General features: G+C 33.5%; 1 protein-coding gene across 11 annotated transcripts in view; it reads right to left on the minus strand.

Moving 5' to 3' along the window:
• LOC126890038 (uncharacterized) overlaps positions 1-18,200 on the minus strand; it is a 619,722-nt gene that overhangs the window by 232,042 nt on the left and 369,480 nt on the right. For all 11 annotated transcript variants that reach the window (XM_050658857.1, XM_050658859.1, XM_050658856.1 and 8 more), the window contains one exon: positions 10,310-10,447. In XM_050658857.1, the coding sequence (XP_050514814.1) occupies positions 10,310-10,447 (138 nt within the window). The remainder of the gene's footprint in view (positions 1-10,309; positions 10,448-18,200) is intronic.

Here is an 18,200-nt window from a genome sequence, read left to right on the forward strand (position 1 = left end):
TCCGTCACTATACTAGGTAGAATGACAAATAAGGTGTCAAATGAAAGCTTATAATCCAAGGATGGTACCAAAGGTGAGAAATTTGAGCTAGGCTGTCTGTCCGTCGGTCCGTCCGACCGCGAAAATAACTGCTCCGTCACTATACCAGGTAGAATGAAAAATGAGGTGTCAAATAAATGCTTTTAATCCGAAGATGTTATTAAAGGTGAGAAATCTTAGCGAGGCTGTCTGTCCGTCTTTCCGTCCGATCGCGAATGTAATTTGTCCGTCAATATACCACATATAATGACAAATGAGGTGTCAAATGAAAGCTTAGAATCCAAGGCTGGTACTAAAGGTGAGAAAGGACCCCGCAGAAACCTTATGGGAAATGGCTCTCTGTCAAATGCTCTGATACTTTGGATTCTGGTAGTCCTTGATATGTAGAACAAAAGACTTCATGGGCGCGTAGCTCCAAAAAATTATAGTTCTGAGATATAAGCCTCTGTTATAAGTTATAGGTCCAGTGAGGACGTTTGAGTTGAAATAAATTCATTTTCTCGAGAATGGGAGACTCTGGAGATAAATTACGGATCAGCTCGATTTTTATTTTTAAATAATAATTTTTTGTCGTATATATCATACTAGTGACGTCATCTATCTGGGCGTGATGACGCAATCGGTGATTTTTTTAAATAGGAATAGGGGTCGTGTGATAGCTCATTTGAAAGGTAATTTAATTCTCTATTCACTAATGTAAACATTAACATAATTATTTATACAGGGTGGCCAAGACTTTTTTTTAATTAAATTAGTTGAGACAAAAAGAAGAATGTATATAATTTATTTATTTCGAAATACATTTTACTGCTGTCATAAAACAGAAAAAATTGTTAATTTGAAAAATAAACATTGCCTTCCGCTTAAATTAAATGTCCAAACTGCTAAGAGGTAGGTGGGTGGCTTTAATATTGAATTTAAGCAAAAAACAATATTTATTTATCAAATAAACATTTTTTTCTGTTTTCTGACAGCAGTAAAATGTATTTCGAATTAAATAAATTATATACATTCTTCTTTTTGTCTCAATTAATTTAATTAAAAAAAATTGGGCACCCTGTATAAATGATTATGTTGATGTTTATATTAGTGAATATAGAATTAAATAGCCTTTCAAATGAACTATCACACGACCCCTATTCCTATTTAAAAATATCATCGATTGCGTCATCACGCCCAGATGGATGACGTCACTAGTATGATATATATGCCAAAAATTATAATTTAAAAATAAAAATTGACCTGATTCGTAATTTATCTCCAGAGTCGCCCATTCTCGAGAAATATTCTCGCCCATTCAGAGGCTTATATCTTAGAACTATGATTTTTTGGAGCTACGCGTCCATGGAGTCTTTTGTTCTACACATCAAGAATTACCACAATCCTAAGTTTCAGAGCATTTGACAGAGAGCCATTTCCCATAAAGTTTCTGCGGGGTCCTTTGTTCTAGGACTTCCGGTTCTAGACGCTCACTTCAGGCCAAACTAGTTTGGGCTTTAGTAACATTCTTGGATTATAAGCTTTTATTTGACACCTCATTTTTCATTCTACCTGGTATAGTGACAGAGCAGTTATATTCGCGGTCGGACGGACCGACAGACAGACAGCATAGGTCAATTTTGTCACTTTTAGTACCATCCTTGGATTATAAGCTTTCATTTGACACCTCATTTGTCATCCTACCTGGTATAGTGACGGAGCAGTTATATTCGCGGTCGGACAGACCGACAGACAGACAGCCTAGGTCAAATTCCTAACTTTTAGTACCATCCTTGGATTATAAGCTTTCATTTAACACCTTGCTGAAAAATCTACGTACGTGGTTCAACACAACCACTAAAAGTCTTTTCAGAGCAGCAGTGAGAAAAGTAGAGATTGCCATGATGATCGCCAATATCCGAAACGGATAGGCACTAGAAGAAGAATAAGAAGAAGGCCGTACTAGTTTATCCTGAAGTGTGAATCTTTATTATATCAGAATAAACTAGTTTGGCCTAGGCTAAACTAGTTTGGCCTGAAGTGTGTTTATTTATATCAGGATAAACTAGTTTAGCCTACGCGTGATATGATAAACTAGTTTGACCTAGGTCATACTAGTTTATCCTAGGCGGTTAGGACAAAGTAGTTTGGCCTAGGCCAAACTAGTTTGTCCCGAAATCGGGTTTGGCCGGTAACATATACATTATTTTAATATATTTATAGGTTGCAGTTACATAAAAAAAAGTATCCAATTGATGAATAAAACACAAATCGTGGATAGTAGTATAATTTTCTGTCTTATTTTAAAACACCCTGGGACTCATTTCTTATCTTGTCAACTTATATCCCTAAACTAATGTAATACTTAAAAATACGCGTAAACTAAAGAACTTGTAACTTATACCACTAAACTAATAATATATTATGTACTTAAAATACCAGTAAACTAAATAAGTTTAATGTTTTCAAAATAACTAAGAATACTGTAAACTGTAAACACTAAGCAAGTTGATGAAGAAAATACAAGAATGAATAACTGGAAATGGATTCTAATAATTCAAGCGAACTGACCGACTGACCGTACGTTCATGAGATTTGTCGTCACGAAGGCGATAACGATGAAACTAAGCGCCAATGCTGCGTAACTCGTTTCATTATTAGATTTCAATATTTTTAGCAAATTTTCTTCAAAGTTGGAACACGCTTTTCTCGATTATTACTGGACACAGAAAGGTGAAAAAAAAAATCAACGATTACAGAAAAAAAAACTCTTTCAAGTGATGGGAGTAAAAAGTTTGGTTATAATAGAACGTTAAACATTATAATCTAATTTTTCAACAGAATTTTCAAAAAAATAAAAAAAGTAAAACCATCATTTTAAAGGCAACATAATTTCGAACAACGTGTCCAAATTTCGAGACATTCTGTCGGTAAATAACAGAGAAAACACTGTCCCTAGGTTTTGGTGCACCGATAAAACAGCCTTAAAGTCGTAGTCGAGGAAATGAAGCATTTTAGCTCGCAAATTTTTTCGTCCAACATGGATTTACTTGAAATTTTCACAGAAGGTAGGGAATAGTCCAAGGATCATTTTCTATATAATGCCGTTGTACGCTAATACGTTGGGGGTGGTTGCCACCCCATCTCGGATTGGGAATTTTTCGGTACATTTTAACCAGGGAAATCAATTTAAAAGGTAATTCTAAGAAAAAAATGTTTTTTACAATTTCTTCGTAAAACTAATATTTTTCGACTTATTCGCGCTTGAAAGTAACATGTTTTTCGACGAAAAAATCGTATTCTTTAGAGGGTTTTTTTGAGAATACCTCAAAAAATACGCATTTAATCAAAAAAAACTGTAGATATCAAAATTGTATCTTTTAGTAATACAAACCAAATTATTTTTCTGTAATATCTTTAAGACCAATACAAACCGAGATACGGCATGTTAAAAGTTAGCTTTTTTCGTCAAATGCATAATTTGAAATATTAAAAGCCAAATAACGGAAAAAATTTGCATTTTTCGAGGAAAACTTAAATAATATTTTTTCAAGTATACATTTAGACCTTTCAAAAAATAGTAATAAAAAGTTTCTAGCATGAAAGTTAAGCGACTTATGATCAAAAAAAGGTCGGTACCTGCTTTTTCTCTATGAAAAAATCAGTGAAAACAACCCCCTAACTACCCTCTTAATTAAAAATTGGTCTTCACCTTTCTGTAATTTCTTTTATATTTGTATTATCAATATACCCAAGAAATTTGACCTATTTAAAAGGCCTAATTTTAGAAAAATTTGAGTTTAAAGAAAAATAGATTTTTTGTAATTTCCTATTTTTTACCTTTTAATTCAAAATATCTCCAAAAACAATGGAGATACGAAAAAAATGATAAACTACTGAATTATAGCTTTTTTAATAACGAAAATTTTATTGTGCATAGATTTTCATTATAGTGAATAGTTAGCGAGATATAGCTGTTTAAAACCTCTATTTACGAGCGAACACCCCCTTATTCGAGCCCTTTAAACCCACCCCAATTAAAAATTAAGGGATGTTACGGAATTCAGTTTACACAGTCTTATAGCTCTTCAAAAATCCTACAAAATCGTTTTTGAAAAAACTTTTTATCGCCAAACATGAAGGAGCCATGTTAATAAAATAAATGTTTTTTTTTCGACAAATTCGAATAGCCCGCTTATGGATCATTTTCAATGTATGTATAATACCACAGAACCGGTTCGTATACTGGAAGATGACTAAAAAACTATTTGTATTTGCACATATTTGTAAATTAGTATTTTTGTGTAAATAAATGTTTTCGTAATTAGAAAAAAGACTAAGTTTTCACTCTAATGGCATATAACACAACATAATGCTATTCTACATCCCACCAGAATGAAAACAATGGGAACCTTCTCTGGCTACACCTCCGAGGATTCTACAATTTGCAAGCCATACGGATGCTGAGACTAAGGAAGATGAGGGAATTCTACAATTTACAATTCACGTCCCATCTGCTCAGCGCGGTAAAGTTCCAACGAGAATGGTTCCCTTCGTACTCTAATCAGAGTAAATGTAAATCAAAAATGAATAAGCATTTTCAATTTCGTTGCAAAACGAAAATACAGCCGAACCATATTCTAGTCCAATCAGAGAGTGCAGCAAGCACCTCTACCGGTTTCGAAACTTATTAGTCTTTCATCAGGAGGCACATATGCTGCTCTCTCTGATCCAACCAAAACAAACCCCAGCGTGCAGTCCCGGATTGCAACGAACGAAATGGCATAGATGCCCTAGCGGCAACTGCTAGCAAAAAGACTAAGTTTTCACTCTAATGGCATATAAAACAACATAATGCTATTCTACATCCCACCAGAATGAAAACAATGGGAACCTTCTCTGGTTACACCTCCGAGGCTTCTACAATTTGCAAGCCATACGGATGCTGAGACTAAGGTTTTTTTTGGTAATTCTTTAATTCTACTTTTTTTTCTGTATAGATCTATTAAATTATCTACTTATAAAAATTGTAATGTTATTAAGGGTGGTTTTTAAGGGTTGAAATATTATATTATATGCTAAAGCATCATTATTTGACCAATCAAAACCAAATTTTACCCATATAAAAGTTTACAATGTTTTTATATAATATAATTTTTGACAATAGGGAGTAGTTTACACCCCTAAAATATATGCTAAAGCATCATTATTTGACCAATCAAAACCAAATTTTACCCATATAAAAGTTTACAATGTTTTTATATAATATAATTTTTGACAATAGGGAGTAGTTTACACCCCTAAAAATAATCAACTCACTTAAGCATGATATAGAATATGAAGTACAGGGTGAGATGATCCTAATCCCAAATTTTTATGTAAATGGATGTGAGCCGAAATTATTCTTTTAGGATAAGTAATTTTTTATATATAGCTCCAACAAGGGTGGTTTTAAGGGTTGAAATATTATGATAGTATATCTTAAAGCATAAAACAATCATTATGTAACTAATAAGAACGAAATGTTGACAATATTAAAGTTTAAAACGTTGTTTTATAATTTTTTACAATTAGGGGTAGTTTTCACCCTTAAAATCCAAAAGCGTACAACGGCTCAATATAGAAAATAAACTAGAGGGTGTAATGAGCCCAATTCCAAATTTTTGTACAAATCGATGCTGGACGAAAAAATTGCGAGGTTTTGCCATTTTTTCAGTTTCATTTCCTCGACTATCGTATGTGTACGGTAGAGGAGTGAGCGTAAAATCTTGCGAGATATTGTTCAATATCTCGTCCTTTTCAACTTCTTGATAAAATAGTTACGACTTAAACTGTTGCAACTGCAATTTCCTACAATTTCATCTTTGCAAATTTTTTGCGCGATGTTGATATTTTCCGAGTTAAAAGGGAAACGTATAATTATTAGTAATAATTATTTCCCTTGTTAACTCTATTTTCTTATCATCATCAGGGCTTTTCATTCCGGATGAAATGTTTGCCGCTCTTACGTAGAGCTCTCTGATTCGCTTATTGCGCTGAATCACTCCGCATTCCACTTGTGTTTTGTCAAAGTTTGTTGTATGATTTGGCTTTCCTTACAATTTTCTTCCACTCATTTCGTAATGTGCATAGTTCCCTCCAGTTTCTCACTTGATATTTCTCATGACCTGGTCCTCCCATCTCTCTCTGGGTCTTCCCCTTCGTCTTTCAGTTTCTGGTTTCCATCTGGTGATCTTCTTAATCAGTAGGTCGTTTTTCCTTCACTATATGTGTCCCAGCCATCTCAGTCTCTGGGCTTTAATAAATCTAACTATATCTTCTCCGTTCATTATGTCTCTTAGTTCATGGTTCATTCTTCTTCTAATTTCTCCGTTGTCTATTCTCATCGGGGCCATAATCCGTCTGAGGATTTTCCTTTCGAATATTCTCAATTTTTCTTAATCTTCTTCCGTGGGGCACATTGTCTCAACTGCGTACGTAACTGCTGGTCTGATTGCAACTCTGTATATTTTCAGTTTTGTATTTCTGGATAAGTTCTTGTCCTTCATTAGCCTATGATATCTCCAGTATGTTTTGTTGTCTGCTAGTATTCGTTCCGTTACTTCTTCACTTCTCTTATTTTAATTTTGGCCATTCACTATTACTCCCAAATATTTAAATTGTTGGACTCTTTCAAAAGTGTAGTTTTCTATTTTGATTTCTCTCGTCCTGTTATCTTCTCTTCTTGAGCAGAGTAGATATTTTGTTTTCCTCCGTTAATTTGTAGACCTCTTGTCCGTGCTTCCTTTGCCAGGGTTGTTACTTCTTCTTTTCATATTTCCTTGTCTCTTCCCATAAGAACTAAATCATCTGCATATGCAACTATTTGTGTTGATGAGTGGGCTGTAGTTCCTTTAATTTTGCTGGCCTTGACTGTCCCTTCTACTGCTACGTTGAATAATGTGGCTGACAGAGAATTGCCTTGTCGCACTCATGTTTCTACTGCAATTGATTTTGTGCTACCTTCCTCTGTTGTTACTTTAGCTCGAGATCCATCCATAGTCATTTTTGTTAATCTGATTACCTTTGCTGGTACATGTTGATTTTTCATTTCTATAAATAATTTATTTCTTCCAATACAGTCAAAGGCTTGTCTGAAGTCTACGAAGAGGATGTGGAGTTCTATGTTGTGTTTGTGTCATTTTTCGATTGTTTGTGTAATTATGTGGATTGCATCTGTAGTGGATCGGCCTTCTCTGAATCCTTGCTGGTAGTCCCGAATTTTTTTCTCTGTGAATTGAGTGAGTTTTTGTCCGATTAGAGCGGTTAGAATTTTATATGTTGTGTACTCAGCAGACATATTCCTCTATAGTTGTTACAGTTTGTTACTTCTCCTTTCTTAAATATTGGTATAATTCTGCCTTCTCTCCGATGTTATTTTTAAATTACAAAAAAGACCAATAAGATATCTGTTTGGCCTCAGAAGAACAACACATTCCAGAAGCTATTTCAAAGATCACAAGATTCTAACACTACCTTCTTTATATATTTTAGAAACTGTTTGCTTAATTCGTAAACATCTCCATGTCTTTCCAGCAAGACCTATACATGATTATTCCACCAGAAATTCTACCTTTGACATCTATTTACCGATCCCGTCCAGTGAGTTAATAAAGAAATCTATATTATATTCTGCAAAAAAACTTTACATCCATCTTCCTCTACAACTTAAATCTGCAACATCTTTCCCCAAGTTCCGTAAAAGGACTAAAGCCTATTTATCTGAAAGACCATATTATTCAATAGCAGAGTTTCTTAACCAATAACTAAGAAAGTGCAGTAATCTTATTTATAAGTAGAATCTTAATCTATATTTGAGTGTCATATACAGCAGCTTAACTTAACTTATTAAATTTCTTAAGGTAGATTATGCAATTTGCAAAATTTTTTTAAATTTGGCAATAGATTGTTGCTGTTTTTTGTTTCACTTCATTATATTTTATTTATATTGACGATTTATATCCTTTTAGTAAATTGTATTTGTTATTGTTCTTATTTTTGATTCTTGTAAGCTTTGTCTATAAAATTGTTAAATTTTTCATGACAATAAAGCATATTTCTATTCTATTCTATTTTTAAATCCTCGGGCATTTCTTCTGCTTCCCATATTCTAACTATTATTTTATAGATGCTTGTTAATAACTTTCCCCCTCCGTATTTAACTAGCTCGTTGGGAATTTCATCTGGGCCAGGTGTTCTTTTTTATTTCATTTTTTGAATGATGTCTAAATATTCATCATACAGTGCGGTGGAATAAGTGTTGCCCCCCCCCTGTTACTTGTTTATTTTAAGAATATAAGCACAAAGCTCGGACAGGTCGATTTTTAAACTAACCATAGTATATTATAGCATCAACGTATCGAACTTTACGCGATCCCTCTTCAGGTGACAGCCATAACTTAAATTTTTTTAAATGGGAAAGTACATCATGTGACACCTCATTTCAAAGCTCTTAAAATACTGATTTCAAAAATGTATAATACTTTAATCCTGTTTGAGAGCGTAGGAGCAAAATTTCGGTCGAATTCTTTCTAAATGCAATCATTTTTTTCGAATCCTGAAAAAACTAATAAATATTTTTGAAAAATTTAAACGCAGAATGAAATATTACAGTATTCTCCATGGTCCAAAGTCCCTGAGAACTCCTATAATGTTTATTTTATTAAGTCACAGTGGTGAAAAAAAAAAAGAGAAAATTTAGTGTGATTTTTAATTTCAAATAAATATATTATTCAAAAGAAACTTTTTGTTTATTCTAAGGGACTGCCAGCCCTCGGTAATAATATAATCTTTCATTCTGCGTTTAAATTTTTCAAAAATACTTATTAGTTTTCTCAGAATTCGAAAAAAATAAATGCGTTTAAAAAGTGTTCGACCGAAATTTTGCGCCTACGATCTCAAAAAGGATTAAAGTATTATACATTTTTGAAATCAGTATTTCAAAAGCTGTTAAATGAGGTGTCACATGATGTACTTTACCATTTAAAAAAATCAAAGTTATGGCTGTCACCTGAAGAGGGATCGCGTAAAGTTCAAAACGTTGATGCTATAATATACTGTGGTTAGTTTAAAAATCGACCTGGCCGAGCGTTTTGCTTATATTCTTAAAATAAACAAGTTAACAGGGGGGGGGCAACACTTATTCCACCGCACTGTATATGTTGGTATCCCTATTTCATTATCTCTCATGTCTTCCATTGCGCCTACTTCCTCTTCTGGGCTTTCTTTACATAATATGTAAAGTAGTTCTGTGAAGTGTGTTTCTCATGATCTATTGATTGTCAATTTTAACTACTGGTTTGCCTTTCCTTTGTTGAGCTTTTAGGTATCCAAATAGTTTGGCGCTGTCGTTACTATTCTTTTCTAGGTCCTTTAACAGCTTCCATCCCCCGTTTTTTTTTTGTTCTTGCAACACTTATTTGCTACTATTTTTTCGTTGTATTCATTTCGATAATGTTCTTCTTTAGTTGATATCCATTTATCTCTTGCTTGATTTTTCTGTTTGATTTTGATTTCGCATTCTGCATCAAACCACTCTTTCCTTCTTTTTATTTCCCGCTGTCCTACCACCTCTTCAGCTGAATTCAGAATGGATTTTTATATTTTTCCATATTTCCTTTGTTATTTGCTTCTGTTAGATTTTACTTTAGGATTGTCTCATATTGTTCACTTAGTTCCTGTACTTATAACTTCTCCAGATATCATGTTCTTTTGTTTTCAAAGTACAAGAAACTCGTTTTGTTTTGTCTTGTTCTCTCTGTTTTAATTATCTTCATTTTGATTTCTCCTTTTTATACCCACATAGCGGTTTTCTGCCAGGTAAGCAATAACATATATTATATAATCAAACTTGACACACAGAGAGTATGTGAGTCATAAGAATTTGTTGTTTATAAATAAATGGACGCAAAATAAAAGAAGATTATTAATTAGGTTGTGATGCTCGAACCACAGGTATGCTCTGGCTAAGATACATATCAATATAACGTGTACATCGTCAACTGAGTTCTATCAATTTGTAATACAGTAAAACTTCTGTTAACGGACACCCCTCCACAACGGAAACCTCTGCTGAATGGACAGTTTTTAGATCACCGAATATTTCATATGTGGGTAAATAGGAAACGACTCCCCCGAGTTTACGGTATCCTTTTGATACCGTAGGTATCTGGCATGAGTGAACTTTCCCCTTAGAGTTAAAGAGAGCTCTGTGGCTTAAATTTGAAAATTAAATAAATATGCACCAACTTACCTTTTCTTGTGCTTTTCTGTTCCTCTGTGTGGCGTATGATTCTCTGAATTCCACTCCCTCAGCTCCTTGTAAATGTCTGACGTTTCCTGTCTTTGTGGTGTAAGAGTTTCATTTAAAGATGGATATCCACTGCTATGTCTGTAACAAATATATTTTTTTAATTGTGCATATTTAGTGTTATATTTAGTATAGTTCGATATGTTCATAGAGGTAACTTAGCTTAAAACTGAAAATTAACTGGACATACCTTGAAACTGAAAGACGACAGACGGAACAAAATAATTATACATTAGAGACCCTGGAATTCCAAACAAAAAGAGGAAGACCACCTTACATTATCAGATATCATTAAACCGATGTTGGACCGAGATGGATACAAAAAGAGAAATATAGAAAATGAAAGGGGGCATACACCGAAAGACGGACGTTTTTATTTGATTAGAAAAAAGAAACATGTTTGGTACGCAGGGGCGGTTTCTCCATTGGTTCATTTGTGCAGTGAACACCCAATCAAATTTCATTAAAATACAGATTTTTAAAAATCTCCTAAATATTATAGTATCTTTAAAATATTTGTTCTTAAATCTCATAAATATCGTAGTATCATTAAAATATAACTCTTTTTATTAATCATAATAATTTATTTGAACTACACCGCTACGCTAGATCCACGTGGCAAGTGCAGAATTCAAATTGAACGCAGCCACTATACAGTAAACCTATAGAAGAACGAGAGATCTTAAATCCGTGAACCAGCGATTCTCCTATCTTAAAACATTGAGGATTTGTGCACTGCACACAGAGACCGGGCCGGAGCGTTTCGATTCACAGTTTGGCATTTTCTGTTGTGGGAATTTATTAAATACAATATTGGTAGTTTTTTTAGGATGGAGCCTTATTCAGTGAGGTTTATAAAAGAAAATGCAAATATTTTTGAAAATCGACTTCTTATAAAAAGAATGGACTAACTTGGCCGGAGATAAACTTTGTACAAGAATGTGCAATAAGAAATAAAAAGTTTAAACATTGTTTTAAAGTTGAACAATATAGAAAAACTTCGTGGTTATGAGGGTGTGATAAGCTACATTCTTTGTTTTGTTTTCCATGTTTAGTGTTTTCAAAGAATGAAACTATAATTTCAATCTCGGTCTTTGGATGCCGTTAAAATAAACGGATTTTTAAACAGTTTTGACAAAGCCATTTCAATATTCGTAACTTCATCGTCCACCTTCACCACCGAAGAAGCGCCATCATTCAGTAGGTATCATATTCTGCACAAAACAAAAAAAGTGTGTGACATCCTGATTAATCGGGTCAAAGATAGGTTTCATTTTACAGAACATCTTTTGGCGAGGCCCCCAAAAATTTTTCGCCTGCGGCGCTTATTCGCCGTTTGTATAATTACATTCTTTAATTGAACACTTTATAACACAATATTCTTTTTAACACAATATAATTCCTTTTTTTTATATATTATTCTATTTTTCTGGTATAGGTAGTTCATTATGTTCATAATACATTTTGTAAGAATAAATCGTTTTGCTTTTTAGAGTCGTATCTTTCCATAGTTTTCATACTCTATAGTTTTTATGACTTTTTAATATTCCTTTTAACTTGGTCCTGAAACTGCTTTCTTGTGGTGGGCCGTTGTGTAACGTGTTTTTATTTTGTTTTTTAATTAAGTTTCCTGACGCCAGAAAAGATGTATGATAAGATAACTTACCTCACAGTGTTTTGTTTTATAATTAATTTTATTTTTTTCCAATGCCACAGAGCTATATAAGAATGAGATTTTTACGAAAAAATCTAATCATCTAATGAACGTCAAAATTGTTTTTTTAAATTTATTATGTTCGGCTGAGCCAACAAAAAAGTGTTTGATAAGATAACTGCCATCATAGTATGTATTTTGGTCCATAAGTAATTTTTTCCTCTGCCACAGAGCTATAAAACTAAGAATTTTTCAAAAAAACTATATTTTTTTTGGATGATCGATTTTTTTTGCATACAAAAAATTAAATTGGGCTAAAGCTGACTTTGTTTGAAACACATGAAAAGTAAACGAAAAACGTCCTCTCAAAATCTTGTGTTTGGCAAGGGTATGCTGTTACATATACCAAAAGACTGGTTTCGGAATTTTTAACAACTTTCCTTAGTTGGTCTTTTGATAGCTTCATAGCTACACGAGCTGTCTATAAAAGTTTCTGGCAGTCGATAATCTTAAAGTGTTCCTTAGCGTTGTTCTGAAGCTGTTTATTATTAATTATTCCTTAGCGTCAAAAAATAATTCTCTTACTTCAAAATGTCGCTTATCTTTGTAATTTAATTGTCTACTCTTAAAAATTCTTTGGAATCCCAGTTGTCTTACGTTTTTACGTTCATCAAATAGCATAGCCAAAATAATGTTTTCAGGACTTCCAAAGTATCCATTTCTTTGAATACTCTTGTAGACTAAATCTTTTAATTCTGGTAGTAAGAAGATGTCTGGTCACAGAGTCTTATTGTCTTTAATAGATGCCTTGCACCATAAATGCATGACAGTTGAGCTTAAATGCAAAACCACATGGACGCATACACTTTTATTACAAAATGGCTTAGTATTTGTAAATTTCCAAAGGGTTTTCGACTGCTACATATAACCGAAAGATGCGGGAAGCAGTGGTAAGCCAGTGAGAATGAACAATTTTCCCAGGCTGTCTCTTAGAAAGTTGTTCTGAACAAACACCACTTTTAACTTTTTGACAAATATCGTACAGGAATTATTGTTCTGTACTGAGATCGTCGCTACGGAATTCGTCTACTGATGATTCTATTTTTGAAAATGAAGCTAAAGATAGAGTTCCGCTAACATGCAGTCATTTTCCAAGAGGCCCGGAAATGCACGTGGTCCACTGGTACTGCCATCCAGTTGTTCAAATAGATGTCTTAACAGCAAATTGTAAGCAGACAAACCTTTAAGAGCAGACAAACCTGTAAGAGCCTTCCAATTTTATTCTCCAGTAGGTAACACTATAATGCCTCCTTTATACCCTGTGTTTATGACAGTACCGTTCAGTACAGAAGCGTTGACGTCCAAGGTTACGTTATTTTAGAAATGAAATAATTGGTAATGTTAACTTTTTTTACACTAACGTATATTTTATTTGGGTATTTCGCTACATTTTTTGAAGTGGGTTTCTAAATAAATTTTTGTGTATTTATTATTTAGATACCCAAAAAAAGTATACGTTAGTTAGTACTTACACAACGAACATGAACCCGCCACAACAATACAGATTTTATTTAATTTTTTTTTGAGACACAACATAAATATCGCTGATGTTTCAAAAATTAGATAATAAAAAATATGAAGATCAGTGCTTGAAAAAGTTATTTTTTTTTATTTTTTCCACTGCCACAATCACTTTTTATATAAAGCCTTTGTGGCAGTGGAAAAAAATATTTTTAACTACTCATTTTGGACTTAAAATTTGTGTTTGAGTACAACGAAACTTTTTTGATCCCAGGTGTTGGTATTTTACAGAAAAAATTATTTCGGCCCACCCTGTCTAAGATAAAATATATATTATGTTTATATGAGGTTAACACACAAATGAGTATAATGAAAACTTCATTTTATAATTGTTTTGACGTTTCGATTTCCACTCCGGAAAGAGTTAAAAAAAAGTTTTTGTGCCTTTGCCACATAGATCATGGCATCGATCTGGTATGCAAATAGCGATGCTTTTAATTGATAATAATTTTAAGGGCGGTGTTTGTACCATCAGGATAGGTTACCCTGATATCAAATTCTGATTAATTTGTATGTTTATGTATTATGCGTTTATATGTTATATGATTGTGTATTTTGTGTTTATGTGTTATGTATAAATGTATAATTGTAGACGATGTCTCTCTGACTTTCTATTAATCCTTTAATGTTGATATATTATTGTTACTGTTACTCCTTTAATATTAATATTGTTCTGAAGCTATTTCTTTGTGGCATTTATGTAATTTACTATTCTACTTAAACAAATTGTTGTTGCTTAGTAAAAAAAATCTTCTAATAATTTAAGCTAATTTGACTCATTCATATCGTCAATTCAGACATATAAGTATCACAAAATTAAAGTAGAAGACTCTAAAATGATATTGCCAATATTTACGGGTTGCGTTCCTGGGACGACTTTAATGAAAGATAATTCATTCGATTACAGGAAATGAGCTTTAACTCAACAATGTCCGTCACAAAAAAATCATAGCATGTGATATGTCTTTAAATGTTTCCTTTAATATTGACAACCAAGCCTGCTACATTCTGCTGATAGGTTTGCTACACATTTTTCTTCATTATGTAAGATGAGAGGAGCTGCTTCTTTGATTTTTCTTTTTATTATATCTGAACTGTTACTGCCTAGGATAACTATCTGGTGGATCGAGTAGCTTGGTAGGTATCACAGCCGGTCCTAGCCCGGATAAAAGTGGAGGGTTAATAGGCGAGGTTAGCAACCTACCTATCGTAAAATAAGGCAATGCTGAAAGAACCAACGGGATGCCTCGGAACAGGACGGATACACAGATGACGAAAACGGCGAAAATCAGGACAAAGACTAAGAAAAATATACTCAGAATAGCGATATGGAATATAAAATCCTTGAACAACAGAGACCAGGAGTTAGAAAAGGAACTGAGAGAAAATAAGATAGATATATGCGCGATCCAGGAAACAAAAAAGAAAGGGAAAGGACAGATGTGGCTTGGCGAATACTTCTCGATCTATAGTGGTGTACCAAAAAATACGAGAGTCAAAGAAGGCGTGGCCTTGATGATACACAAAAAATGAGCAGATAACATATGTGAATGTCAATACATATAAGAAAGAATCGTAGTTACAAAGATCAAATTAGAGAAGCAAAAAATAATTATAGGAGTTTATAGCCTATGAAAACTGCAAACCTGAAGTCGAAAGACTCCACTTTTTATAACGAGCTTCAACAGACAGTCGACGAAATACCAGCCAATGAGATAATATACATTTTAGGAGACATGAACGCAAGAGTCAGTAACATAATTATACCAGGAATAAAGCAACGATTCAATGAAGACATCAAAACTGAAAATGGAGAACTATTTGTTAAGTTTTGCTCTCAGAACGAATTTCGAATAAACAATACGTTCTTCAGACACAAAGATCAACAAAAAAATACATTCCAAAATACAAGAGGACACAGCTCCGTTATTGATTATATATTGACAAACAGAAACATCCACCACCCTCAAGTACTAGACATACGATGTTAAGTTGAGTTAAGACATACGATGTTAAGTGCAGCTAATATTGGAGCGATCACAACCTAGTACTTGGCAAAATCAGAATAGAGCTACAAAGAAACAGAAAAGAAGACCCTGTTGAATGTGAGACAAGAATAAACGTAGAACAGCTACGAGACTTGTCAACACGAGATCTATACCAGAGAAGACTACAAAAATACTGAATAAAAACTACATAACACCGGATGAAGACATAGAAGAAAGATGGAGGAAGATCAGAGATAATATCAAAATGGCAGCAACAGAAGCACTTGGAGAACGTAAGATAAGTAAACATATACGAAAGAAAAGGAGAACATCATGGTTCTGTGAAGAAATAAAAATAAAATGCCAAGAAACAAAGAAAATCTACCTAGAATAAAAGTCCAAAAGAACGAGACAAACATATGAAGAATATAAAAGAGTACGAAATGAATTAAACTCAATAGTAAGAAGGAAGAAAACAGAACATTAGGAAGCATTTTCAAAAGAGATGGAGCACGACTTTTATGGGATGCAAAAGGAAATGTGGAAAATGATAAGAGGTCAAAGAGCAGAGATGAAGGAATTGATAGAAGTAAAACATATTGATACAAATACATGGACAACTTACTTAAAAAACCTCTATCAAACAGCTAATCACGAAGAACTGGAAACACCAGGATTACAATCGGATGAGCAAACAGAAATTAAAGAGGAAGATATAAAGAACGCCTTAAAAAGATGAAAAATCGTAAAGCTCCTGGGAAAGATGGAATAGCTAATGAACTTTTAAAATACAGAGGAGATAGACTTCACAAAGAACTGAATATCCTTATAAGTAAAATAATAAATACAGAAAGAATTCCAGAAAAATGGAGAACCACTCAAATGATAGCGTTATTTAAGAAAGGTGATAGGGCAGACCCCAGTAACTATAGAGGGATAAATTTACTGAGCACTATACTGAAACTCACAACAAAAATACTTACGGAGAAAATAATGGCGTGCATAAATATATCGGATGAGCAACCAGGATTTAGAAGTAGAAGATCATGTAACGATGCAGTTTTGGTGATTAGACAAATAACGGAGAAATCATTAGAATATAACAAACCAGCCTTTTTCTGTTTCATAGACCTAGAGAAAGCGTTTGATAGAATCCAATTAAAAGATGTGATACACCTACTATATGACAAAAATTTACCACTGGATATCATAAAACTGATAGAAAACATATAAGTAAGAAATAAAATAGAAATGAAAGTCAATGGAATAATAACAGAACCCATAGAAACAGACACAGGAATCAGGCAAGGAGATTCACTAAGCCCTCTATTGTTTGACATAATGCTGGATGCAATATTAAAATAAGTGAAGAAAAAAAGAGGGTGCAAAATGGGAGATAGAGAGATAAAAATACTCTATTACGCTGATGACACCGTGTTAGTAGCAGAGCGCGAAGACGACCTATAAAGATTACTGCACGAGTTCAACATTAACGCAAAAGAAATGAATATGAAAATATCAGCCCAAAAAACAAAAAGCTTAGAAATTGCCAAAGAACCAATAAGATGCAAATTGGAGTTAGACAATCAAATTATACAAGTAATGACTTTCAAATACCTGGGAATTAATCTATCAGCCGACAACAATATCTAAGAAGAGGTAAAAGACCTAATAATTAAAGCCAGTAGAACGACCGGATGCCTAAACGACACAATTTGGAAAAACAAACACCTAAGATTGGAAACAAAGTCCCAAATATATAAGTCAGTTATTAGGCCAGTTATGACTTACACGGCCGAAACAAGACCAGATACAAGCAAACACGAAGGTATCTGGAGACCAACGAAATGAAGATCTTAAGAAGGATTGCTGGAAAAGGACTACAGGATAGGGTAAGAAGTGAGGAAATCAGACGCATATGTGGGGTAGACAATATAAATACCTGGATAAAGAACAGAAAAGAAGAGTGAATGTCTGAATCAAGGATAGTAAGACTAGCCAGGGACAAGTCACCGTTAGGCAGGAGAAGTATAGGATGCCCAAGGAAAAGATGGAATGCCAACTTGGGGGCAGAATGAAAGGCGCCGTTGAAGTAAAACAGGCAGTACTGCCTATATAAAAGAAGAAGAAGAAGAACAAGAAGAAGAACTGTTTTTGTCATCAACTGTTTCTACCATGACTATTTATGCACGCTTCCGTTGTACTCTGCTCGTTGTCTAAGGCATATTTGAATATCTGTCATTTGTCGAAGTCTCTGTTTTTATGCATGTTTCATGCTCGTTTATTTTGACACTTAATGATCTTGCGGTTTGTCTCACTTAAAAATTCTTGCATTCACAGAATATTTTTTATATATGCATGGATATTTTTTGTGTTGTTAAAAGTTTAAATACATGGGCTTCTTATTCACATCGCACTTACTGTTTTATATTATGTTTATATAATGAAATTTTCATTTCAACGTCTTTTCTCTACGTAAAAAGTGCAAAAGGTAGTGTTGTTCGATAGCAAACTGTAGATGTATTGTAGAAATAAAAGGTTATTAATAACATCGTCAAACATCTTAAAAATTCTGCCTGGTCTTCTCCAATATTTTCCATTATATCCGATG

This window comes from Diabrotica virgifera, chromosome 8 (assembly GCF_917563875.1).
Source record: "Diabrotica virgifera virgifera chromosome 8, PGI_DIABVI_V3a".
In the NCBI taxonomy this organism is placed as follows: domain Eukaryota; kingdom Metazoa; phylum Arthropoda; class Insecta; order Coleoptera; family Chrysomelidae; genus Diabrotica; species Diabrotica virgifera.